This window comes from Corvus kubaryi, unplaced genomic scaffold (assembly GCF_017639235.1).
Source record: "Corvus kubaryi isolate FWS band 111438036 unplaced genomic scaffold, C.kubaryi_AGA036_p1.0 76, whole genome shotgun sequence".
Classification (NCBI taxonomy): Eukaryota; Metazoa; Chordata; class Aves; order Passeriformes; family Corvidae; genus Corvus; species Corvus kubaryi.
This window is the reverse complement of record NW_024582063.1, coordinates 9,510,259-9,537,184: the sequence shown is the minus strand read 5'-3', so window position 1 is coordinate 9,537,184 and position 26,926 is coordinate 9,510,259. Positions and strand designations below refer to the sequence as shown.

General features: G+C 39.1%; 1 protein-coding gene across 1 annotated transcript; it reads left to right on the top strand.

The window, feature by feature from the left end:
- The first annotated feature begins 42 nt into the window (after window positions 1-42).
- RCOR3 (REST corepressor 3) lies at window positions 43-26,926 on the top strand. The gene is given in 13 exon segments (XM_042051866.1): window positions 43-280; window positions 764-820; window positions 6,635-6,712; window positions 8,203-8,255; window positions 9,940-10,101; window positions 10,449-10,573; window positions 12,031-12,109; window positions 14,790-15,008; window positions 16,670-16,747; window positions 17,530-17,587; window positions 22,829-23,070; window positions 23,500-23,709; window positions 23,711-26,926. Coding segments are annotated over 13 exon segments (1,638 nt in total). The 5' UTR covers window positions 43-138; the 3' UTR covers window positions 23,846-26,926.

The window sequence follows — 26,926 nt, the reverse complement described above, 5'->3', positions numbered from 1 at the left end:
GGAGGGGGGGTGCGGCGGGCGGGGGGAGGAGGTGCCCGAGGGGGGGGGCGGGGAGGGGGCAACATGGCGGCTCCGTATTAACTTCCCCCCCCTCGGCAGCTAGCGCTGTCGCCGCTCTCCCCCGCTCCCAGCCCTGGCATGCCGGGCATGATGGAGAAGGGCGCGGAGCTCTTGGGGGGTAAGAGCCGGGCAGCCCCCAACGGCGCCAAGAGCAGCAGCCCCTCCAACGGGCACTACTCGGAGCCGGAGAGCGGCGGCGGCGACAGTGGCGACGAGCACGGTGCGAGCCTGGGGCCGCCCCGCCAGCGGCGGCAGGGGGGTGGCGGAGGCGGCGGGAGGGGCGCCGAGCCGAGCCGCCTCCCCCTTCCCGGTGCCGGGGCTCCGCCGCTCCGTCCGTGCTGCGGCCGAGCCGCGGCCGCGCGTGTGCGGGGCGGGGGGGCGGGAGCGCGCGGCGCGGCCCCGCGGCTGCCCCCGCGGTACTTAACGATGGGGAGGGAGTGTCTCCCGGGAGCCGCCGCCGTCCCCATTGTTCCGCTGGAATAAACTCCCCCTTCCGCCTCCTCCTGCCCCCTCCTCGGCGGTCGTCGGGGCTTAATCCGCGGCGGCGGCGGTGGGCGGGGGGGTGGTGAGGGGGGAGGTGGCTTATTCCGCACGGCCGCGGCGGGGGCTCCGCCAGCCCGCCCGCCCGCCGCACGGCGGGAGCCTGGGACGGCGCCCGGGGACACTCCAGCCCTTAATTTCTCTTCCCCCCTTTGCCTTGCAGATGTAGGAATGAGGGTCGGAGCGGAATACCAGGCGCGCATTCCTGACTTCGAGCCCGGTAAATGGCTTTTCGGCCGTAACCTGACATCTCCCGAGGCGGGAGGGGTGGGCTCGCTGCCGGGTCGGGCTCGCTCGGCGCTCTCCGGCGGCGGCGGGGTTGTATTTATGTTGCTTTTGAGCCTTTGTGTCGGCGATCCGGTGCCGGTGGCGGGAGGCTTGGCCGGGGCAGCATCTGCACTCCGGGGGCGGGGGGCGTCGCGGTGGGGGATTCTCACTTCATTATCGGCCGCATTATGTGTATCGAGAGGCGGTGAAGCAGAAAAAGGTTGGAATTTTTTTTCTCCCCGTCCTTAAACCTATAACCATAAAAAATATTTGACGAGGAGTGATGGATGTTGTCGGGCAAGGGTGGGAAGTGATGCGCCCTGCCGGAAGCGGAGCAGACCTGGCTGCGTGCTGGAGGCGCTGGCTGGAAGATGCGCTCGGTGGGAAACTCCTGCTCCTGGTTTTGTGTGCTGTAGTAGCCTCGCTGGCCCCGCCGTGGCAGGCTGAGCTGCTCTCCTCCGCCTTCCTCGCCCCCCCAGCCCCGCCCCGAGGAATATGGGTACGCTCGCATTGCCTGGTACTCAGCTTTAGCAAGTTAATTGCTAGAATGCTGCCGTGCCTTACTACACTGAGCAGGGAGACCACAGGAGTGTTCATCAGTTTTGCTGTGGTGGTCAGACGAAGCCTGTCTACTTTCCTGCTCTCCAGACAGGCTCCATGGGTGTCAGATGATTTCTTACCGGAAGAGGATTGCTCTCACAGTGCCTCCCAAGGCTGGAGCGAGCCCCTTTGGATGGGCCAAGTCCCCACAGGCCAAAGAAAAGGCCGGGGGAAGGAAAGCGCGAGGGTGGGATTAAATGGATGCGTGATCTTGGCTTAAGGGAATGCCTTTCCCCTGGGAAGGAGCACGTAGTCTAGGTCTCTTTGTTAATAAGGCTAATTGTTTACACCCTTTATTTTTACATTGCCTACATAAAAATATGCACAGATAAAACTGATGGTTTCTAACCTGCAGCCTGGGCTTGTTTTTCCTACAAGGCCATTTAAATTAGAAAAACACCTAGTGTTTGTTTTTCTTTTGATTAAAAGAACTCTTCAGCCCTTGTAGGACAATTGAGGTTGTGTGGTTTCAATTTTGTAAACTGTTTATGCAATAGTACCATTACATTAGTAACTACAGAACTAATTTTATGGTCTCCTATAACCAGATTTTTTTTAGAGCTCCTAAGTGTTTCTGAGGGGTGGTGTTCAATTAATGCCTCTTTCCCCAGTAACTGGGACTAATATATATTCGCTTTATCAGTTTCCTTAATAATGGAAATGTTTCTTTAATAACTCCTGAGTTAGAGGCATAATGTATAGTATTAGCCTTCTTGGTGTGTGTATTTTGACTATTAGGGCAAGAAGGTAGTGATTTATTTTGGAACACCTAAGTCTTACAAAATAAAGTAAATTTAAAAGTCCATCAAGTGTAAAAGTACGGCACTTACCAAGTTAACAGATTGGATATCTGAGGAGATCTCAGCAAAATCTCGTCCTTGCATCTGTTTGATTTTTTTTTGGTGGAGTTTTTTTTCTCATGAGTTTTGAGGCATCACTTCTTAGAGACAGAAGTAGTGAGAGACAAAAATCTGTGCTCTTACAGCTACATTTCAGTTACTTTTTGGTAGCAAGTGAGGTAACCCTTGCAGTTCTAGGTTTGCATAAGTGGATATGGCACTATATTTGATTATCTTTAATTACGTTTCTTCTTGGAATTGTTCTAATGCTCTTTTTTGCGGGTTTACCAGATACTTTAGAGTATGTGTTTATTTGCAGTACTGAGTGCTGTTTTTTAAGCCCCTTGAAATAAATAGGTGGGAGAAGAGAATCAATGATGGATAAAAGTAGACATAAGTCTAAGACACAAAGTCAGCCCTGATAAATACACAGAATACTAAAATGAGAGGAATAATACCAATCCTTGGGTTTCACTTAGCCTGTCTTGAAAAACAGCCATAAGCAATGTTCTACAACAATACACTGAGGAACAAAATATTCACGATTAATGTTGTGATGGGAGTGAGCATTTTCTGAAAACGCACTTTTGCGTTTATTTTTGCATTTATTTTTACGTTTAGTTTATGTATAAAACAAGATTTTTTTTTTAAAGAGAAAGTGCAACTGTTTCTTAGTGTCTCATGGAAGAAGTGGATTGTGGTTGGAAGCAACAATTAGGAAAAGTTAGTTTAAACGTATTCTCTTACCCCTCTCCACACTTTATTCTTTTTACAAGCAAGCTTTCAGATAGAGCTTAAGGGAAGTAGTGTTCTTAATTGTCACCAAATATTACAACAATGAGAGAAATTTTGTCACTGCAAGAAACAATGTCAATAAGGAAACTTGGGATTTTTACTTTACCTGATTTACTGAGTTAATATACCATCTCTTGCACTCCAGATTTTTGTCTCCTCCTCCTGGTTTTCCTAAAGTATTTTATATTCTTGGTGAAAATGTTTCTGCTTGTACTTTCTGACCCCTCTATAGATCCAGCAGGATGTTACTAAGCTAGTATCCTTATACTGTGGGTTGTTTGCACTCTTTTGGAAATCATGGTAGAGAATGCACCACCCTGTTGTGTCATTCACATATAACTGCTAGAGAAGTTTTATTCTATTCAGTTTCAGATTTCACAAAGGTTTTAGTATGAATTTTGCTTACTTAATGCTGAAATACTTAATTTCTCATTTACCCTCTTCTCAGGGATGGAGTTGGGGCTGTCAAGAAGAATTATTTTATACCACTTAAGGTCACTTAGGAATGCATTTCTCTGTATGTCTTCATAGCTTTTCTAGTCTCCTAATAGGAAAACAGGCTTTCTTAAATTGAAGTTATTAAATGATGTGGCAAAGTATAAAACATTTTCCATTTATTCCATGCTATCTGTCCTTACATCCCCTGGTTGTTTTGTTTGGGATTTTTTTATTTATTTGTTCATTTACTCACTTATGAAGATTTCCGGTTCATAATTTTAGAAATTTGGGGGTTCCTCCTGCTAAATTCCATGTTTCTCTTCCTACTTTCAAACCTTAGCCTTAAGCAGAGGAAGGCACATTTTGTGGTGGAAACCAACATACTTTTAAATTGCCATGCTGCCCCACAATGCCCTCACTGTGTCTTGTATGCTCCTGGATGATCCCTTTATTCTCAGTACCTGGAATACTGGATGGAGCCGCACCAGCCGTGCGTGCCTAACTTCCAATGTGAAGCTGCAATTTAGAAAGGGTCCGTTTGCTGCTATGATTTCCCTATTCTGGAAGTGGTGTGGAGTGCCTGTCAGTCATCTTCAGCTGGCTGCATCTCCTAACTGGTACTGGCAGAGGGGTGCAGCAGCTGAAGGACAGAAACCTCTTCCTCAGTGGCTTGGACGTGTGTTTTGGGGAGACTTGTTATTCTTCAGATGTAGCTCTTGGTCCTTCTCTTCCTTACTGGCTTACAACTGGTTAACATGTTGCACGGTATTTCCAGCCCCCGTCCCTTGTAAAAATGGACCTTGCAGACAAAGATCATGTCAGCTTTGAGGTATAATACAGCTTCTTTGGGGGTTAGGGCTGCTTGCTTGAGTGCTTGGGGCACAAGGGACAGGCAGCAGTTCTCAGGAAGGTAGGTCATGATCCTGCATGTGGAGATGGAGGGATCCCTGTCCTACAGCTAGAGACATCCCATGCTGAGAGCAGGGTACCTGTCATCAAGCTACCTGTATGCACCTCATTATTCCTTTGTCATCCTTGCTTTCCTTTTGGCAGTGTGAAGGTGCCACCTGAATGGAAACAGATGTGTGATTCCTGCTGAGGAAACAGCACTGCTTTGAAAAGGGATGTTCTGGTGGTTGCTACTTGTTTGTCACATGACGGTGGCATCTCAGTAGGGAAATGTCACCACATACATGATCTCCTGCAGGTGCAAGAACTCTGAAACTAGTTCTTTTTTCACTTTAGTACTTGAGTATTCAGTACCTGATAATATCCATGATATCCATTTGCCTGTAGGTATCTTAAGTTTAGACATTTCTTGCTTATAACCTGAAATTCTAATCATTCTCTGGTGGCCCTGCTTTCTCCTCATTTTTAGTTAGAATGGAGTGCAGGGTAGTGGTCCTTCACTTGTGATAAAAACAGCATGCAAGAGAAATGTTGTGCCTGTAACACGCTTGTATTGCTCTTCATGCAGTATTGCATTCCTAATGGCTAAAAATGTCGCTTTTTTGTTCTAAAGTGGAATGTTATATTAAGGAGTCTGTTCTTGTATACCAAAAGCCTTTCAGAGTTTAGTAGTGCTTATGCATTGAAGTTGGTGCTTTATGAGTGTATGTACATTCTTAACCTGTTACGGAATTTATGCTGCATTGAGGTTATCTGCCTTACACATCTCATTTTGGAAAGGCGCAGGAGTTCTTTCAGTTTTTCTAATTAACTGTTTTCAAGTTCACAGTTGTGACGGATCAAGATTGCAGAGATGATAGCAAATACAAAACACTGCCAAAATGAAGAGGGAAGAGCAACAAAACATTGTACATAAAGGGAAAGCACTGTTCTTTTTTCCAAAGCATTTGGGTTGGTTTTTTGTTTGCTTCAAATAAAATGTAGAGCCTAAATATAAAGTGTGTAAGCTTAAAATGGAATGAAAAGTTACTTGTTTCACTGAATAAAAAAAGCTGTTCTTCTCCAAGAAGGATGCAAAGAAAGTTCCTCTTAGGGTGATTACTCAAGGAATTCATTCTGAGATTAGGTATAAATTCTCCAATTGTTGAGCAATTTCTTAGCAAGATAAAATGTTGTAAACAGATTGTAAGGGGTTTTATGTAGTAGACTACATTTGTGAAACAGTAATGGAAAGTAACTCTGAATTAATGCTTTTCCAGTATTGGGGAGTTTACTTTTCTTTTACAGCATGTTTTTAAAAATCATATACTCTGATTTAGTGCTTCAGTGTTTGCATCAGTATTGCTCTGTCCTGGTGGGCTGGGTAATTTGTACTGCTTCCCTGGCAACATTGAGGTGGGAGTAAACAAACCAAAACCAAAAATTACTTTTACATCTAACTGCTTTCTACAGCTGTGCAATTTGGTTGGCTATGAATATTAAATTTATATGGTTACAAAAATCAAAACTAGAGGAGGACTAATGAACAGAATTGCTTCTGGCATAGTTGTTAGTATAGTTCCTTGTCGAAAGGGATCAGGGATGGTAACTGTATTCTACCTGTTACCTATTTTTATTGGTTTTAAGGAAGCCTAAATGACCACAGTAGGTCCTAGTACTCCTATGATAGTGGTAAATGTTAGAGTACTAATGGGCAATCATAACTTCAGGAGGACAAAGTTGCATCCTTGCCAACTTTATAGGGGGTAGATTTAGCTATAGGAAAGAAATTCCTCCCTCTAGGGTGGTGAGGCGCTTGCCTGAAGAAGTTGTGGATGCCCCATCCCGGGAAGAGTTCAAGGCCAGGTTGGATGGGGCTCTGAGCAACCTGGTCTAGTGGAAGGTGTCCCTGCCCATGGCAAGGGGTTTGCAACTAGATAGGATTCCTTCCAACTTAAGCAATGCACTTCAGTGGTTTAATTGTGGTAACCAGAATACTGTCTCATACTTGAACATCCTAAGAGTAGTGTTCAATTTCAGCCATTTGATGTCTTAAGGAAATAATTTTGAATTAATGATGATTTTTTTCCCCCCTTCTTCTTAGTAGCTGGACTTCTTAATGTGGCTGGCTTTTGCTTGCTGTCACATAGCTGTTCTCTAGATGATAGTTATTAAATGAATACTGAGACTTACTTGTTTTCTTACAGGTGCCACAAAATACACTGATAAAGATAATGGAGGGATGCTTGTATGGTCTCCATATCATAATATTCCCGATGCCAAATGTAAGTCCTTGCCTGCTTAGGAATTCGGGTGCTTAAGTAAACTAAATAATTGTTTCTGGTATGCCTGTTTGCTCTTTTACACACAGTGAAATTGCAAATTAATTAAATACAAAGCTTCTCTTTTTCTTTATTTAGAGAACTCCAGGTAAAGGCAAGATGACCTTCTCTTATATTAGTAAAGTCTTTGTTTCCAATCATACTGCCTATTTTGTACTATCATCATTGTTGTCTGTGAAGCCTTTTGTTGTTAATGAAAGAATAAAATATCTGAACATGAGGAACTTACTGCTTTAAATTTCTAGGAGGAGGAGTTGCAGTGGATGAATTCAGAAAAGATTTGTTGAGGCCCACTTCAAGGGGAAATTATTACTGCTGTCATAGAAGGAAAAACCAAACATTTTCTCGCTTCAGAAGTGACCTGAAATACAGGAGTCATCTGACTTAATGTGATCAATTACCTGTTTAATCTAGTTTAAACCTGTCTCCTATGCTAGAATTTCCCATATGTAATAAAGGGGAGTAAACTTTGAGGATGCAGCCATAAGAACCTCAACCTCAGGACAGCTTCTATCTAATACCAGTAGCTAGAGATTTATGTCCCTCTACATTTGAGGGAATGCACCTTCAACTACTGCAGAACAGTTAGAAATAAAATACTCTACAACTATGGTTATTAAACAACTTTTTCATTCCTTTAAAGTATAATTAACTCTTTGCTGCAACAGTACATTGCAAGAGTATCCCTTGTCCATGTGAATAAGGAGGATATGATTATTTCCTTTTCTTGATCATGCTTCCTTTCAACTATTTAGTTGCCACTTAATTTTGAGCTCTAGAATGTGAATAGGAAGAGTTTTTGTCTATAAATAAATAAGTAGAACTTAATTTCAAAATGATGAAAAGTGTTCAATTCGAAGCTGGCTCTATTATTGCTAAATATGATTTTTTGAAGTGTTATTTGTGAATTTGATTACCTAATTATTGAATTTTCATACTTTCTATTGAAAACCGACTTTGTAGTTGTTAAAACCAACATTGGTCAGTGAAAGCTATATTAATATTGAGGATATGTATAATCACTGATATAGCATCTACTTGCTTTAATTTTCAACATGTATGGGAATATGGGCAGTAGAAGTAGTTCAATTTAAAACTAACACAGGAGTGGGTTCCAAAAAGGCATAGCCTTTCAACACCCAGCTAGTCTCTGCTTAAAATAAATAAATTATGAGCCTCTATGGTTTTGTTGTAGTAAAAATGTGAAAGAAAGCATAATTAGCTTGTGTAAAAAGTTTATAAATATAAATGTTCAGTCCGTGGGTTTATTTATTATTAATAAAGCTGTGAAGATATTTAATATTTTGGGGGACCTGGGCCTATGCAGTGTGTTAAAGCAGGGGGGAGACTCTTTTCCCATGTTAGATGGCTAATTCTGTCATAGAGCAGAGCTAAAAGTACTAAAGAATAATTCTGGCATTGCTTTGTTACAGTGGATGAATATATAGCAATAGCAAAGGAAAAACATGGATACAATGTGGAACAGGTAAGTGCTGTGGAATGAGAGTGCTCCTTTAAAGGATGTTTTTTTTAATATAAAACTATAACACAACTCTTCTATTTTCCCCCTTGGTTACCATTAATTAACGCTGTTTCTCTTCAGGCACGGCAGCAAACACTGCAGTTAAATGGATCTGCATACAGTTGTGGTCTGGATTCTCTGCAAAAGATTGAGCTCTTTGTTTTCATGACATGCTCAGCTTGTAATGTGCACTTTTGAAAGGTTTGGTATGTTTCTTGATACACTGGGCATGTCATGCAATTGTGTGTGTATATTTAACTGAAGAGTTTCTTAGGGAAGCAGCTTACAAATTTAAAGTTTAACACTAGAATGCAAATAAGGTACAATTTTGAACCTCTAATTGATAGGGATGGCACTGAAAAGGTTTCTTTGATATTAAAAAAAAGGCAACCTGAATTGAGTGTGTTTTTTCAGAGGTAGGAAAACAGACTCAAATTTTAGCTCTGAAAGTAACAAACAAGTTCACTTCTTATTTAACAACCTTTGGTCACCATTCCTTAAAAAGTAAGGATAAAACTTCCCTGGTCTGCATGTAGTTCTATTGCAAATTTCTTCATGAATTAACCAATCTATGTAAAAGTGATATTACCTATTGCAAAAAAATATTTGCTGTACAAGTGAAAAGAAGTTGTATGATCAAGTTTTGGAGGATGGAAGCTTGCTCATCAACTGCTATCTGACAAAGAGGCTGCCAGTATTACAATGTCCAGAATATACCTGTGGTTTGGTGTTGCTTCTTTATGCCTTGACTTCTGTTAGGCAAGAGGAGGAACTGATGGATCTCAAGTCTCCAAGAGATGGATTTTCAAAATAACTTCTGGTACAAAACATTTGTAGACTTGTCACAGTGGAATAGAAATTCTCTTTGCAAGAGGTGCCTGTCACTTGCCATTTTAACAAGAGCAGAGGTTTGCTGTGTCCAGGTTGTTAGAAGATGTGAAATCAGGGGGTTGGAGAGACGCCTGGTGATCGTGTCTGCGCTGTGTGATTGAAGCTGAGTGGATTACATTGCCCAATTCCCATGCCCGAACCTTGGAATCAAATCTGTCAGTGATTCTCTGGCAGAAAGTCTAATGAACATAAAATTATTTTAGAATATTGAGAAATGAAATCATATAAGAAAGTATATTTAAATTTCCGTTCCTTATTAGGTGCACATGACATGGAAGTGGCCGTGCTGTTATTTGTGGATTGGAGAGTTGTAGAAAGACCACTCTCACTTTGAACTTTCAGACTTGCATTTTGGATGATCCTCTGGCTACTGAAAAGTATTTTTATTTTCTTTTTTGAGTGGGCTGGTAGTAAAAGCCTATAAGGAACTGTGTAGGTGATATATGCCTGTAAAGTAAGAAAGCAGGTCAGATTTGAGCCTCTCAGCCTAGTTCATGCTGCTCTAGAATTACTGCTGCCATGCCAACCTTAAATTGTCTGGCTTTCATACCATTAATAAAGTATAGATGTGCCCACTGTCTCCAAAGAGAAATTTGCAACCTATAGTAAATAGCCAATAAAATTGTAATTACATTTTGAGAAGGGATTCTGATAGTCAAATTTTATTTTAAATAAATAAATTGCCTGTTTCTATTTAACTTGTCTCAGCGTTTTAGAAAATTGACTAAATCCAAAGAGGGACTATTTCTTTTCAAAGGCTCTCGGCATGTTGTTCTGGCATAAACACAATATTGAGAAGTCCCTTGCGGATCTCCCTAACTTCACTCCTTTCCCTGATGAATGGACAGTTGAAGATAAAGTCCTATTTGAACAAGCATTTAGCTTCCATGGAAAGAGCTTTCACAGGATCCAGCAAATGGTAAAGTAACATTTTAATCAGAAGCATTAAACAGCTCAGGTGCACTAAGAACAAAGGCTCCTGTTGGGCTAAAATTTCATGTTGATTTCTGTGTAAAAGCTTCAGGAAGAACCTCGAATAAAAGTTTTAATTTAATTTCATCATGTATCTTGGACAGACAGGTTTTTCACTCTAATGAAAAGAAGCCTTCTCAACTTTTTAAAAATGTATATGAAATACATCCCTCCTTTCTATCTTATCAATGCATTTAAAATATTGTTTAAAGATGGTTATTAACAGAGCAGAATTATAATTGTGGGTGGAATTTTAATTTTTAAAGGTGTTAATATGTTGATGAATTCTTCTAGCTCCCAGACAAGACCATTGCAAGCCTTGTAAAATATTACTATTCTTGGAAAAAAACTCGCTCTAGGACAAGTTTGATGGATCGTCAGGCTCGTAAACTAGCTAATAGAAATAATCAAGGTGACAGGTGAGTTTTATGTTCCTAAGCAGCTAACCAGAGATTGAAATCTTCCTAAGTAGAGTAATTTCTAGCCTTTGTTTCGGTGTGAAACATGTGTTTCAGGTTTGAACCCCTGTTGTGATGTCTGACTTTAGCAAGGGGTTTGGTACCTGTGCTTTAAGAACTTTATCACTCCAGTCTGTGTGAGTTATAATAAGAGATGGGAGTGTTTTCATGGATAACTGTAAAAACAAGGATTTAAACCCTGAAGTCTATTACTGTCTGTGCAGGAGAGTGTTTTTGTGGGTGGGTGGGAGGGGTTGGGATTGTTTGTTTGTTTGGATTTTTGAACTAATATGGAATTAAAACTGGAAGTTCAACCACTATAAAGAGATGAAGCAGACTGCCTAAGTATTGTTTTAGAACAAAACTTTATATAAAGTCTTTTTTTAAGAGACTTTGAACTGCTATCAGTCAGAGAGAATTAGAGCTCTGAATAGTTTTATGTTGTCTTGCACAGAAGGGAATAACATTTGTCCTAGTTACTATGAAGTTAAAATTATATTGTGCTCAGTGTATTTTATTATTAACTTGCACTTTTTAAAAGGTGGTATGTGTTGCATGTATAAGTAGCATAATCTATGTTTATATTGGAAGCTATAATTTTATATCTGTAGAAAATGGCCTAACTGGAGCAAAAGGGGTCTTTTTAATTATATGTTATTTTCAGTAACTCCTGAAATCTAAAGTTCATATGCTTATTTAGTGACCCTGTTTCTGAAAAATTACAGGCTAAAATTAGTTTGCTTTTAATATAGCAGTTTGGGGGGGTTTGGTAATAACTAGAAATTTTAGTATGTTTTTGCATTAATTTATTCAGAAATTATATTGTCAGAATGACTGGATTGGGCTCTAGATTGACTGTTTTCTTTTTAACCTTTTCTCTTTGGTTTAGTTCAGTAGATTTCATTTCCCTCCCCTAAATTGCTAGACTTTAGGCACTTTGGTGAAAAAGCAGTCCCATGTTTTCCCATCATATATTGTTGCCTTATGTTCCCCACAGACTTCAGCAAGGGTTTATTCACCTGGTGCAGTGGTTTTGAAAATTGGTCTATTAAAACTAATGGGGCAAATGAAAGGTTATTTCTAGCCTTGGTATATAGTTGGCCACAGAAGTGTTCATGCTGGCACAAGTGGTTGAATTGAAGAAAGGTGACACCAAAATTCTTGGCAGCAGTAGCAGCACTGCTTAAAGTAACTTTGAAACTATGGTTTAGGGTTGCTTGTTTATCATAATAATTACTAGAATTTAATACAGAAAATATGCTTGTAACAGCTGTCTTTTGAAAACTACAAATAACTTTGAGATGCTATGTACTTAGAATAGATAAATTTGAGTAGATAATTCTGTCTTATCCTGGTACATTCTTATATTTGGGTTTAAAAAGTAATAAAGTGACTAGTTTTTTATAATCTGTCTTTAGTGATGATGACGTAGAAGAAGCTCATCCAATGGATGGAAATGATAGTGACTATGATCCCAAAAAAGAAGCCAAAAAGGAGGTAACAGATAACTTAATGGTGAATGTCAGTTTGTTTGTTTTCAATGTGTTACTGTGAAGTGTGAATTGTAGTACAGAGGTTTAGCTTGCAGCCTGCTGAAATCCCAGGGTCTTTAAGTGGTCAAGACTTCTCATTGAAACAAATTTTCATCGTATATTTTTGCCATTTTGTGGCTGTAAATGCATCTCTCATTACCTCCACTGTGTCCTGAGAGATCTTCCAAGTTTTAGAAGAGATGTATCCTCTCACAGCCTGGTAAAACAGGTTCTATTTGCCCTCCGTCAGCCTTGTTAATATGTTTACAGTTTTACTGGTTGTGAATTATTTGAATCAAAATGTTTTCTTTGAATTTTAAAATTAAATTATATTTTTCTAAGAACAACTTTTGTTGTTTGTTCAAAGCCACAGTGAGCTGATGCATTTCAACTAGTATGTGGTTTTACTGAGATGCTTTCTACTAATAAACGTAGAGAAAAAACATTTTAGTCCTAATGAGCACTTACTGTTAGCTTTACAGGTGACTGCTGTGTTTGAGGTATGTTCAGGTTTTAGGGGTTTTTTGAGTTCTTGTTGTAAACATTAAGCTATCTATGAGCAAGACTAGAAAAAGAAAGTATGTAAGTGTTTAACTGTTTCTTTGATCAACTTGAAGCATTTGTGATTTTCCTAAATGAGCCAGTTCATGCTTCTCAAGATTGAGAGGAGAGGTTATGCTAAACTTCAGCACTCCCATGAAGTGATATCTAGGGTTATGAATAAAACTTTGCACTTCTAACAAAAATGATACCGAGTAAGAGACTGATAAGTTTAGATTCTGTTCTGAGCTTTGCAATGACCTTCAATGTATCCCTTTATCTAGCTGGCCTTGGGGAAAAAAGGACAATTATCCCTTTCTGTGAAAGAGTTTGAGTTTATTTTTTTAATGTGGGGATGTTTTCTAGTACTTGAAATGTCACATGGTCTGATAATGTGCCTTTTTACTTTTATGCTGTTCTAACAATGTCCTTGCAATCTAAATGATTGGAGCTGCTGCCTTAGCCATGTCTAAATAAGGGCTATTTTGCTCAATTTACTTAGTTATAGTTTGAATCATTACATGCAGTCCAGAATGCAAGTAGTGTGTTGACAGGCTTCTAGGAACAGGACAAATAGGTTTGCAGTTTCTGATAAGCTATTTGGATCTGCACAAGATAATTTTGTCATCTAATAGTTCTGGTAGGATTTGCGTACTTCCACTTCCTAAGCAAAATATAAACTGAGTAGGCTGCTTGCACACACAGCAATGGAAATTTTCTGTTACCAGATAAAACTAAAATAACCTAAATTCTCTATCTTGGCAAGACAAAATTGCGAGAGAATATTTTCACTTTAAATTCAGATTGAACACACAGGAACTGCATTTTCATACCAAAAGAGCAATGCAGAACCAAAACTCAAACAGTATAAACAGGGCAGAAGGAAACTTCACCTTGAAATTTTTAGATGTCAAAGATGTAAGGCTCTACATCCATTTTCCAAAGAAGAGCACGTATCTTAAGTGCTTTTAAGGTGGCCTCTGTGAAGTCTGGGGACTGGATTAAGATGTTATATTAGCTGGGGAAGAGAATGTGGCAGAAGGTCAAGTGTAGTAAAACAAGACTCTGTTTGCTGCTCTGTACTACTACTACAGAAAATAATAATAATAATAATGGCTGCTGCACTTGGTTTTGCAGTCACTGTGATCAGATGACCACCTCCTCTTAACATGCATGGATGCCAGCAGGGAGGAGCAGTAGGGAGCTGCTTAAAGTAGGGAAAAGCCTGAATCCTCTTTCTGTTCTGGTACTAAGTATTGTTTTGAATTGGAAAATCCTTGCAGAGAAAGTAATTTTTGTGTCTCTGCTCCTGGCCAGTAGGGAAGCTACTCAGTTGCTCTGAGGGAGTCACATACATGCAGAGTAGCTGTTGTGGAGCAATGCCAATTGAAGACAAAGCTGAAATATTTAGGTGCCCAAACATATCAAAACAGTTACAAAGACTTCATTTCCAAAGAAGCAAATAACGAAGGCTCAAGTTTTCTAAATTACATAGATTTTTATAAAGACTGCAAGAGTATTACCATACTCTCTCTTCCAAATCTCCTATCAGCCCTTTCCCACCCCCCAAACCAAACAGTACAGTCTCTTTCTGTAGAGTGCTTACAGCAGGGAGAAATGTCATTTAGCATTTTTGGCTGGCCTGGTTGACTTTGTCTTTCTTCTCCTTTAATCTTTGCCCAAGTTCTTCATATCTGATCAGAAGTAAATGTGTGAAATCACTGATTATTTGTTTTAAAAATAAGATACGTACATGTATATTACTTAACTACTGTATATGTAATAGGTTCTCAGTGTTTGCCCTCTGTCACAGTATTCAGACTGCGATTTCCATACCATTTACTGTATTTGTGGCCATGTTAAGAAAAAAGTTTTGAAAACGGACCTTCCTTAGACTAATGCAGGCTTATCCAGCAGATGACTGGTATGCTCCATCAACTCATCTGCAAGACATAGTTGGATACTACATGCAAAGCAGGATGTTAGCTTAAGTTTTATTTGTCATAAATATGACATTACAATGCTATCTGATACTTCATTCTTTTTAGTAAAGTTGTGTACAAGATACTGTTATTCTTTAATGATTTATTTCTTGTAAATTAAAGGGCAATAATGAGCAGCCTGTTCAGACCAGCAAAATAGGTCTGGGTAGAAGAGAGTATCAGAGCTTGCAGCATCGCCACCATTCCCAGCGTTCCAAATGCCGTCCACCAAAAGGCATGTACCTGACCCAGGAAGATGTGATAGCTGTTTCCTGTAGTCCCAATGCAGCCAACACAATTCTTAGACAGCTGGATATGGAACTAATCTCGTTAAAGCGACAGGTACCATGGGTTATTGGTCTTGGTTTTTTTTTTCATCTCAGATTGTTCTGATTGTAATGGTTTTGAAGATTATCTGTGAAGATTCTGAAACTTCTTTAATGTGAGTCTTCCTCATTTTGTTCCACAGTTATCACCACAAATGCTAGACAGTAGCTGTTCTTCAGTTTTGTTTTTTACGTTCATCTGCTCTTTTGGATAAAATGAAGCAAGATGACTTTTTACTTAAAATTTAAAAAAGGGGGTAGCATTAAAACAGTGCTACAGATTTGGGGACAGGAAAAATCAAAAGTCACATTTGATTTCATTTTTTTTTTTTACTTTGTTAGAAGTATTTGTGTGCAAAGTGAAAATGAGACCAATGGAGCAGAGGAAGTTACATTTGTTATGCTTTAAATTGTAGCTGATTTTCTGGATGTCCTTTCCCATATACTGTGAAAGTATGGGAGGGAGGCGTGTGGAAATCGTGGGCCTAGTTATTTCTCTGTTTGAATTGAAAAGTTTTCTACTTCTTATTAAATTTAGAAAAGCTTTTTAGCCTTCACCTTTAAGAGGAAAATTGCCTGCATCCTTTGCATGAAGAAATTAAATTTTGGCATTTAAAGTTGAAATGTGTAATTATTCAGCTTCTAAGGGTACAGCAGTTATGTGCATGCTTGCTTTCTAGGAGTGATGGGGCTACACAGTCAAGGCTTATCTTCTGGAATTTTTGCCTCCTTTATAGAGCTGCCCTGTTGCAAAATCATGGAGTGAATAAAGGGTTTCTTTCATGGGGTTTTTGCTCCCTTATGTTCTTTTACAGGAGAAATAAGCTTCTTTCTGTCACAGCAGGACTCTGGGGCTAAATAGCATAGGTGGGTTTCACTCTTTAGCCTAAGTGTAGGTGAGTTACAGCCTTGAGGTTGTGTTTCTCTTTTTTTTTTTTTTTTTTTTTTTTTTTTTTCTTGCAGTGATCTCAGAGATGCAGCCTTTGGAATCTTCCACTGAGTTGTCTGCTTTTGTGTCCATACTTAAGAACCCTTGTAATAGCTGTGCACCATAGTATGCAAAACTGTTTTCTTACCTATGTTACCTTTTGTGCATCACTGTCAGATTGAAGTGGTTCATAGATATGTATATGTACAATTGGGAAGGTCTGTCCTTTTTATAAACTAAGAAATATTCAAAATAATTTTAAGAATCCCCCCCTAAAGAAAATCAGAATGATCTCAGGTCAATAAAAAGTATCTGTCAGAAGGAACTAACTGGAAACATCTCCTGGTTTGGCTTTTTTTTTGAGAAGGGAGACGTTAATAAATTAATATATGCAATACATCTCACATTTCTAAGAATCAAGTTTGGTGTCTAGAGTATTCTTCATTCTTCAAGAACATATGCATCCTTATCAAAAATTACTTGTTATGAACAGCTTTTAATATTCTTGCAGACAAACTGTTCTTTTGAAAGACTGGCTTAATTTTTCTTTTCTCCATAGTAAACTGTGATGTGTTTTGTTTTGGTTTTTTTAAGTTTGTTTTTAAACAGTTAAAAGTAGTGAAGCCTTAAACCATAATATTTCTCTTTCTAACTTAGGAGGTACACTTGTGGCAATCCTAGTGAAGATAAATGTGTAAAGTGACCAACTTTCTTTGTGGAGCTGATTAACTTTGTTGTTTTTGACCAAGGTTCAAAATGCTAAGCAAGTAAACAGTGCACTTAAACAGAAAATGGAAGGCGGGATTGAAGAATTCAAACCTCCTGAGGTAAATCAGAATAAATACTAAAACTTGTGGCCTTGCACTTACATTGGTGGGAAGCTGCAGAAATGTGTTTTGCTACAGCCTAGTGTTTGCACTCCAGCAGCAGCTTAAACAGGATCCATTAAATTACATGCAGGGGGGAGTCTGGCTTCTTTACAAGAAATCGGTGGTAGGCTTTTTTTTAATGGCAACTGGTTGAAAAAAGAAGCAGAAAAAACTGAAGTGTCATGTCTGTTCACAGTAACAGGGAGCTGAAATTGAGCCCTGATACATGGGGGCTTTTTGGATTAAAAGTAGGTAATGTAGATTGCCAATAATAAATTCTGTGTGTAAGCATGACTATATATATATATTTTGACATCTGAAATGAATGATCTATTACTACTGAAGTTCTGCTTTTGCTTGTTTTAAAGGCTTGGATATGAAACATAACATGAATGCAAAATGCTCTAAACACCAAGTCCAAATAGTTTAGATAAATGTTACTATAAATTCAAATTCTGTCTGCATAAAGATCATTAGCTTGTGCATAAGTTATTATATAGCCAATACTAAGAACTGCAATAAAACAGAGGAAAAACTGCTGGCAAAGTTTTAAGCTCAAATTCATGAATACTATTTCCTCTTCATGAAAACAATCCTAAACTATAAATTTATGGCTTATAAGCAAACGGTTTTTACCTATTTTGCAAAACGTAGTGCAAGTAAAACACATTGATGCTCAGATATTTTGCAGCTGTTGAAACAATTTAATGATCTTTGTGCCATTTTTCTAATTTTAATAGTCTAATCAGAAAATCAATGCCCGTTGGACCACAGAAGAGCAGCTTCTTGCAGTACAAGGTATGTTAATAGTAGCAGCAAGTTGAAATCTGATGCAAAGGATTTGAAGAGGTGCTCAGGCCTTATATTTGTATTTCCCTCTGATGCAAAGCTAAAGTTTGTCTGGTCACCAGGAAAGCAGCAAAACTATTGAGAATATTTAGGGCATTTATTCAAGCAACAGGACACTAGGCTTTCTGTTACCCGTGTTAAATTTCAAAGAGAAAAGCTAAGCAGTGTTTAACAACTGTATTAGTACCAGAAAGTCCCTTTGATCATCCTCTAAATCACTTTACATTAATTTCTCTAAGGTGGAAGACTAAAGCAATAGTTAAAGTAATAAAATTCGAAGCATTTAAGACATCTCCATATTCCTAAAGTAGGAAAAAGCAGAAGTAAATCTGCTTTACTGTTGCTTTTCTCTTTTGATGAGGGAATAATGGGCAGGTTAGACCTGTTAGGTCTTTTGAGAGTCTGAAGCTGGATATGGATGCTTGACTAACAGTCTTACTGGGCTAAACCCCAGCATTTTCTAGTAGGCTGTTCATACAGCTAATTTGCATTTATTTCATTTATATGAAGGAAAACTGACTCTTGTGTTAGCATGCACTGCTAAATCAAGAAACATGTAAGGGAAATATCTGGAGATGCTGTCTTGAAGGCATGTATTGTCTATATATTGGCTCACTTCTATGGATCATCTTTTATAAGGATAATATTCTCAGCTCAGTTACATCTATCTGCTCTATTTCTCTGTATTCCTCGCCTTGAAAATGAGAGACTGAGTTTTAGGATAAAATATTCAGTGGATCAGGATATCAGTGTAAAGTTGACAGGTGTGCCATACCTGGTACTTATTAGTCAGATGACTGAACCTAAAGTTAGGTTATTTTAAGTGTGAATGGAAATACAGAAAGACATGGTGTGTCTTAAATCATGCCTTTCAACTTACATGCCTCGGGCTTGGATTTGCATCTCCAAACTCTTTTCTGTCCTAAGTTCCTTCTCTCACTATTGCTAAACACTTCAGTATTTTGTTCCCAGATGCAACTGAAGGAGATGCCTGTCTCTAGTATGATAGCCTAGTAAGTAGAAGGCTTGCTGGAGAAGTGGGGAAAATCCAGGGTCATTGTGCCTGCCTTAGAATGAAATGATTCAAACCATCTAGCCTTTTCACAGTTTAGTTATAGGAGTTCTCACTAAGCAACAGTTTGGGAAGTGATAAAAATACATTCAACTTTCATTGAGCTCTGGTGCTCTGTGACCAACAAAACAAATAAACTGGAGCCTGGGCAAAAGAGAGTGAGAGTTGGTGGTGACTCCTTGGAGAGGAGTTCTAGTCTTCTGGTCTCTAGGGAATGTTCTGTGTTTTCTAAAGGTAGTCAGCCTTACGGGTGGGGTGAGAAATTAGGCCTTCTGGAAGAAATCTGTTTTCATTGACGTGCTTCTTAGATGTGTTGTTTCCTTTATGGTCCCCTTCCCTTGTCACTGTATAAAATGGAGATGGGAGAGAACCTTAATGTCAAGAACAAAGTATTCTAATTATCCCCCCCTTACCTACTGCTCACTCTCCCTTCTGGAATGAGAGTGCTCCCATCCCCTCAGGCTAAGGACCCTGATTTCTTGCTTCAAAGTAATTGCTTGAGGTAGTAGACTCTAGGCATGAGGGAGCCATGCTGTGTTTTTCCCTGACTTTGTTTTTAGAAGGTAGCCACAGCTGCTGTACTAAAAGCTTCCATAATGTGCATGAACTTGAAAGTTGACTTGAACATGGGGACATTTAGTTTGTACACTTCAAAATGGATTTATTTCATTAAATGTATTGGTATATTTTGGCATATGCTTTTAATAATCTTACAGAAGTCATAAGCATTAAGCAGGTACGTGGCACTTATGTGATTTGTTAGTTGAATTTGGAGAATAAATCTAACTATGGAAATTGTAAATATAATCTGCAGGAATATAATTTGGTACTGTTTTTCCTAAACATGGAAAAAACTCATTATCTGTAGGCCAGTCTCAGGAGATTCCCAGTAACTAAGGAAGAGGTAATGAGAAAACTTAATTTAAAATAGAGCTGTGTGTTATCTTAAAAGCAGTGTGGGTGCCTGCAATGGGGTTGTGGACTCAGATTTATGATCTCTGACCCAATATATTTGCAGTATAATTTATCAGGTAACAGTTCAGCTTTGAATAGTTGTTGGATGTAATGGGCTAGTTCATCACCTAGTGTTCTTAAACTACAAACTTTTATGTACAGAAATGTATGAGCATGATCAAATTTTCCAGCTAAGATCTTGGCCATGAAAATGCAATTGCAAAAATGTCTTAGCACTTGCTGAAGGCTACAAAACTTGCATTGAAAAGCAGTGCATGACTTTCATGGCATTGCAGGGAAAAACAGCTGGGACAATTGGGATCTAACTCTACATAAGATAGTTGCCAGGAGCACTGTAATCCCATCACAGTGGAACTGCAGCTCCCATTAACTATTTCTGCCTCATTGTGGTGCTGTATCACATTGCATTGCGCCCTGATTAATACTTTGTTTGCTGTGCTGTACAACATTAAGCAGTGTAAACAGCATCAAACTTGGATTTATGAGTTTCTCCAAGAGAGACATTCAAGATGAAATGCTGTAATCAAGAGCATGCACGTGTTCCAGTGTACCTTTGCAGCTGGGTGAACTTCTGAAGAGCTTGAAGGATTCCTGTGATCTGGGCTGCTTTCAAATGAGCTGGGAGAAAACCATTCATACATGTGGAGTGAGGCTGTGCAGTTGTCCTTTGTGAGCTTCACTTTCATCAGCCTAATAAAATTATTTTTAGTGAATAATGGATTAAACACATCAGAAATAATTTGGGGGTGTTTAGCACTGAATTCGTATAAGGATGCCTAAGTAATGTGCACCAGTTTGACAGGGATGATGGCTTGGGAAACAACTCTTACTGATATGCCATCACCTTATACATTAAAGTTTTATAAACACACAGTGAATTTTCTCTATTTCTTACATAGCTTGAAAGGCTTTTAATATGTTATTGTGCTAGCAGTAGTAAAAAACACTGAAAAGAATCAAAAATGAGTAGTGCTGTATGTAGCTAAACTAAGGAAATTTTTTTTCTTTTTTTTTTTTTTTTAAGAGTTGGGCTCTCAGTGAAGGCAAGATACCTTGTTTTCAAGTTGTTTGCTTGGAAATAGGCTTTAAGACCTTATTTTTGACAACCTGAGTTGAAGATAACCAACAGGCTCAGTTGTTCTGCAGATTAAGGGAGGAAAGAAGTGTAGCCAGCATAGTAACAGAAAAGGCTGAAATCACTAAAAGTCTAAATTAGTTTTCTAGCAGAAATGTGCTTTGTTCTGCTAGGGACCTTGTTCACTTGATTAATTGTACAGGATGTTAGATATATTGCAGTGAACATTTCATGTTCATTATAAATCAGTAAGGGTGGTAATGGTAGGACAGACAAAGAATATTGAAGTACTAGAGGCAATGTTCTGTGGGCGCACACAGTTTTTAAGGAGTGTAGCTGATACCTTGTACAGCTGATAAAGAACAGAGCCAAATCCCTGTCTTTGCTTTGCCTGGATACATGCCCTCCCACATGGCTCTGAAATCTTTCCAAGGTTCCTGCAATCAGGAGGGTTGTATTCTTTTGTATGCCCCAGAAAAGATACTAAATAATGTAGCTGCGCTCTTGACAGCTGAAACATCAGCTTCAGCTACAGAATTTGTTACTGTCCTGGAGGTGAACTTTCCTTTTCAATTGCAGGGAGTGTGCATTACCACATCAGAAGTGCCTAATAACGAGGAAAGTAGAAAGGAGCAGAACAAACTGAAGGTCACACTCTTCACAATTAAGTTGAAAAGGGACATAGCTTTCAGATTTGAAACAACTCTCACTTTCTAAACGCTTTTGCTTCATTTTCTGAAGTGAGGCATGAAATCAGGCATAAATTTCTTTTCCTGTTATGAGAAAGAGTGCCTGTCCTCTAAGAACTGTAATATGTTCTGAATGAGTTTAGTTATCAGGAGCTTCACAGGAAAAGTCAAATTGTAATTCACTCATGCATAACTGACAGTGAAAAAAATGAGTCTTCTGTTTACTCACTCTGGAACTAAACTGGTTTATTTCTTCAAGTCTCCAAACTTTTTGACACTTGTAATTAAAAATATACTTTTTGCAGCTAAAAGCTGTGTTCTAGGAGGTGGGAGAGGTTGAGGACTTTTTTTCTTAAGCAGGAGAGGGGAAGAACTAGACACACAGTCTAAATAAAACAAAATCAATATACTTTGTATTATAATTCAAAATTTAAGTTAAAAACCATGGAATGTTGCACTCAGTTTTTTGTGTTATACGCAAATGTAGTTCTAGAAGTATTTAAAATATGTTGGGATTTTCTTTTGAGGTGCTCGTAAACAAAAGTGACTACTGCTGTCAGTACAAAAATTAATGAAAAGAACAATGCAAAGGTCACCTGTTTTGCTGCTTATCAGTAGGGGATTTAATCCTGCAGGCTTGTGCTGGGCCATCTTAGAAGCAGACACCAGTAGCTTATATATATTTATGTTTTCCAAGGTGGTTGTCCCAAACCCCCAGATTTTTCTACCCAGTTTGAATGGTGAAGGAAAGCTTCAAACAGACTTTGTGAGGTGAACACTTGCTAGTAGCTCTGTGTAGCCTGAGTGGAGCATGTCACAAGTATAGGAATGAGCAGTATATTGTGATTAGTGAATTGTGCCCAACTGTTCTGCCCTCTGCCACTCCTGCTCCACTGGCTGTGAGAGAGAACCATCTGCATGCAGCTGGTGTGGAGGGAACCTGTAGGAGCTATCAGTGTGTCACTTGACATTTCCAGCATTATGTTCTGTTCACAGCTATACACACAAGCTTGGTCACCCTTTCTCCCCTCTTGAGCTGGTCTCGGGCTTCTGCCCTTACTGTGAGCATGCTGAAAGATTTACTGTGTTTGTTGGAGGCCAGATCTCTGTGGTTTTAGGTTGAGGCTTGGTGAGTAAGCCAGGATCTTTAAGAAGAATGGGTAATGACTTTTTAATAAAGTTTTTGATTTGTATGTTGATAGCTGTGCTATTAAAAATTACTTTGTTCTAATGGAAATTGAGGCCTTCTCCTAATTGAGAAGTTCTCCTAATTAGCGAGTCCTCGGTTTGCAGGTCCCATAGGTTCTCTCTATGAATACATCACACGTAGCTGTGTCTGACTGATTCTTCACAGCTATGTTATTTACTTTGCCTTCCAGGTGTCCGAAAATATGGTAAAGATTTTCAAGCTATTGCAGATGTAATTGGCAACAAGACTGTTGGCCAAGTGAAGAACTTCTTTGTAAACTACAGGCGTCGGTTTAACTTAGAGGAGGTATTGCAGGAATGGGAAGCGGAACAAGGAACCCTGGCTTCTAATGGTGATGCTTCTGCTTTAGGGGAGGACACAAAAAATACTTCTAATGTGCCATCAGGAAAGAGCACTGATGAAGAAGATGAGGTGTGTTTTGTGTAACAGAAATAAGTAAGCATGGGTTGAGGAACAGCATTTTATTTAGTGATAAAAGTATAAGGTTAACTGGTATGGAGTGGCAAACCACATTCTAAAGAATGATGATGAGCTTGCATAGAGCTTCAGCCAATGTCATTAACCAGCTGGGAGCAGGACTGCACCTTTGATAGTGACGATCACGTTACTGTTTTAGTGTTAAAATACACTTCTTGTTCTAGAAGAAGACTTGCTTAGTAAATATTTTTAGTTCTGCTGTCTATAATGTTTTGGTTGGTGATTTCTTTTCAGTAACTTCTCAGTTCTTTGGTTTTATTTTTTTAAATGCTGTTTCCTGTGTAGTGGCCAGTGGCAGCCCAACTGCATCACGTCCTGGCTGGGATGGCTGTTCACGCAGTCTTGTCTTTGTCCTTTGTGCAGGCACAAAGCACTCCGGCCACTCAGTGTTTAGGCCCTTCACCTCCAGCCCAGGCATCTGCTCCAGCACCTGCCGCTCCCATGGCAACTTTAAATCAGCCGCCCCCGTTACTTCGTCCAGCACTTCCCGCTGCTCCTGCTCTGCACCGCCAGCCGCCGCCGCTCCAGCAGCAGGCGCGCTTCATTCAGCCGCGGCCGACCCTCAACCAGCCTCCCCCCCCCCCTCATCCGCCCAGCTAATTCCATGCCGCCTCGTCTCAACCCCCGGCCCGTGCTGACCGCGGGCAGTGGCCCGCAGCCACCCTCGCTCATCGGAATTCAGACAGAATCTCAGTCCACTCTGCACTGAAGAATTAAAAGCAGAATTATGCTAACTCCCACATTTGAAAAATTGTATCAATGTACATTTTTTTTTCCAAATAATGAAGGGGAGAAAAGAGCAAGCCTTCACAGGTATCAGACCAGTTTTCCAGAGGAGCAAGCTAAGAACTAGAAATGGAACGACATCAGTGACCACCTGTATAAAAATATTTTTATGCCGAAGACTTGTACAGCAGAACAATGCCTACACTGCAGCCCTCCTCTGTATGAATAACTGTTGAAGGAAGCTAACTTCTTAAATGAATAAATGTTCAACACACCAAGATTTTGTTTAACTGATTTTTACTCTATTTATTTTATTACAGTTCTTTATAGTCAAGCATCTAACTACAGGAAAGTAATCTGGCAAATCTAGAAATAGATAATATTGTAGGAGACTTAAATGTAGTGTTGGGTTTTTTTGTGTGTGTGAATTTTTAAATTTTTTTTTTACCTTTTAGTGAAAGAAAATACCAGCTTTAGGTTCAGAATGTTTGGCCCTGTTTAGATAACAGTAGAAGCATTTCACACACTTGTAAAATGTAGGTCTTCCCTTTGTGTTTTTCCCAGAACATTTTATCTTGTTTTAAAAGGTACTGGCTTATTAAATACTCCTCTTTCAGAGTATTCTGAACACTCAGTGAGCTAGCGTACCAAATTTATTAAATCTCATGCATTGTTCTACTCATAGAATTTAACTGGAAGTAGGAGTCCAGTTTCCTGCTGCAGCCTTGTCTTGTGGGCTGGGCAGGATAGAGAGGCAGCAGCTTCCACCACCCAGGGAGATGACAGGAGAGGAACCATCTAGCAAGAAGTATTAATTTTATTTGTTATTCCACTAATTCTTCTAATGTAAGTACAGTAGAGTTCCCTTCCTCTGAGAATGGAGGAATCACTGATACCTTGTTTGAGAATTAACGAAGGAAGTGTAGAGGCTGGTGGTGCTGGTAGAATACCAAGAGAGAAGCTACCTGCTGCCAGCCCAGTCTTACTTCCAAGTGATTATCTCTTGACTCCCCGCTATATTTCTGGCAAAGTTGATTGCATGAGTTGAGGGTATTGGGGGAAGGAAGAGGGTGTTTGTTTATTTTATTGACTCAGTAAAACCTGCATTTAGATATTAATACTGCTTCCAAATTTTAGGAATTTGAAAGGAACTCATTTCACTGCATTCTTGTCTGAAACCTTGATTGATGCCCAGCAGTGTTTCAGGGTGTGTTTTTTTGTTTTTTGTTTTTTGTTTTTTTTTTGTAACAGCAGATGCCTCTACCCTCTAAGTAAACCAGGCTCAAAATATGAGTAGCACTGTTTAAAACCGTGATCTGAATTAAGTTACTGAAAAATAATGCATTCTTGATTATGTAATAATATTAATGTTGACTGTCATACTATTTAGAAAGTTATTTTTGCCTTTAGCTGAAATGGTGTCTAAAAGTCTTTTAAAATCCATTTTGTTATTAACTAGATTTGCCCTTGACTAAAATGAGATTTTTATGCAAATGGGATGTGTTCTCCCTAGGTTTTTTTCACAGATAAACTGGGTGGTCTAATGATCAGTTTAGCAGCTAGATAAGGTCTTTTTTTATGTGCAAAGGGAAGTTCTTGTACTACCAGAATCTTTTTCATTTGAAAATCTAGTATTAAAGTTTGATAGTTTTAGCCTGAGTTGCAGTTAGTGTTGACCTTTATGTTTTAGTTCTTCATTTTAAAATATTCTCAGATCAAACTTGAGAGATTTTTCTTTCTGAACAGCTTTCACTGGTGTGCTGAGGTGGTGTACAAAAGGTCCTTCTTACAAATTTTCTTTTGCATTAGAATAGGTGCTTAGCCACTATGTGAGCATCAGATGACCCCCTGTCAAAGAAAAGCAGAATTTTAAAACAAGCACCAAGGAATTTGTGGTCATGGAAACTTGTGCTCTGGGAGTCATGAGTCTTTAAGTGTGCCCTCACCACCTACACACAAATCTGGCTGCTCTCTGGTCTTTCAAACCAATATAAAATCAAGCTGGTATATTTTTACAGTTTAATTGTTACAGTGATAAGATTCATCTTCAGGATTCTTCTTTTCTATTTTTTTTTTTTTTATTTTTAAGCATTGAGTCTCCCAGGTGTGTGTATTGTACCTCTGCTAATTTTTGTCTTGTCTCTTGTCGATAGACTTCAGTATGCAGAATGTTGGGTGTTACAGTACAGTTGGCCACCACCAACTGCTATGAAACTGTTCAGTACATTGTAATTCCGTTTAATCTTGTTTAAATATTCTATAACTGGGCAAAGGTGCTGTATTTGAAGGGGGGAGGGAGGGTCAGAGATAGGTAGGGTAGTATTTCTTAATTTACATACACTGTAGCACACAGTAGGGAGCTCCTAGCATTTGTAGTACTAAATAAGTATGTACATAGCAAAATGTCTTTATTGTGTGCTTTGCAGAATATGTGCATACAGTTTGCACGTCCTGTTTTGGGGGGTAGGGTTTGTTTTAAGCAGTGTTTGCCTGGAGAGTGATATGCTTGCTGCTTAATCAAAGGATTAAAGTTTCAAAGAAATCTGTGTCTTCTATTTTTATGTACCTTGTAATGGTCTAATATGTTAGGGCCCTTATACTGTGATTCTCTTCTAAATTCATTTATATTTTTTTAAAAATTAGAAATAAAATTATACAATGGTGTTGATTTCAGTGGGAAATTTCTTTTGCCATATCTAGTCTCCTGTTTTGTAATGTAGTAATGAACTCTGACTTCAAGGTTGGCTTAATTTTGTCACTTTAAAAAATGTACAATGTTTGCACACTAACGTTTGGCAGAGAACGTGTATCCTACATTGTTCAAAGCTAATGTAACTCTACAGCTTTTTGTACAGTTTATTTTAGTTAATAAAGCAAAACGGTACTAAAAAACTACATTTTACAAATGCAAGGCATAATTGGAGCAACGTGTATTCAAGAAACAACACTTGCAAAATATGGATGTACAAGAACTATCAGATTTAATTGTTGCACTTTAAATCAGAATGGGTACGAAGTTGAGCAGGTATTTCTGCATTTAATAAAACAATCACTAAACATTGCA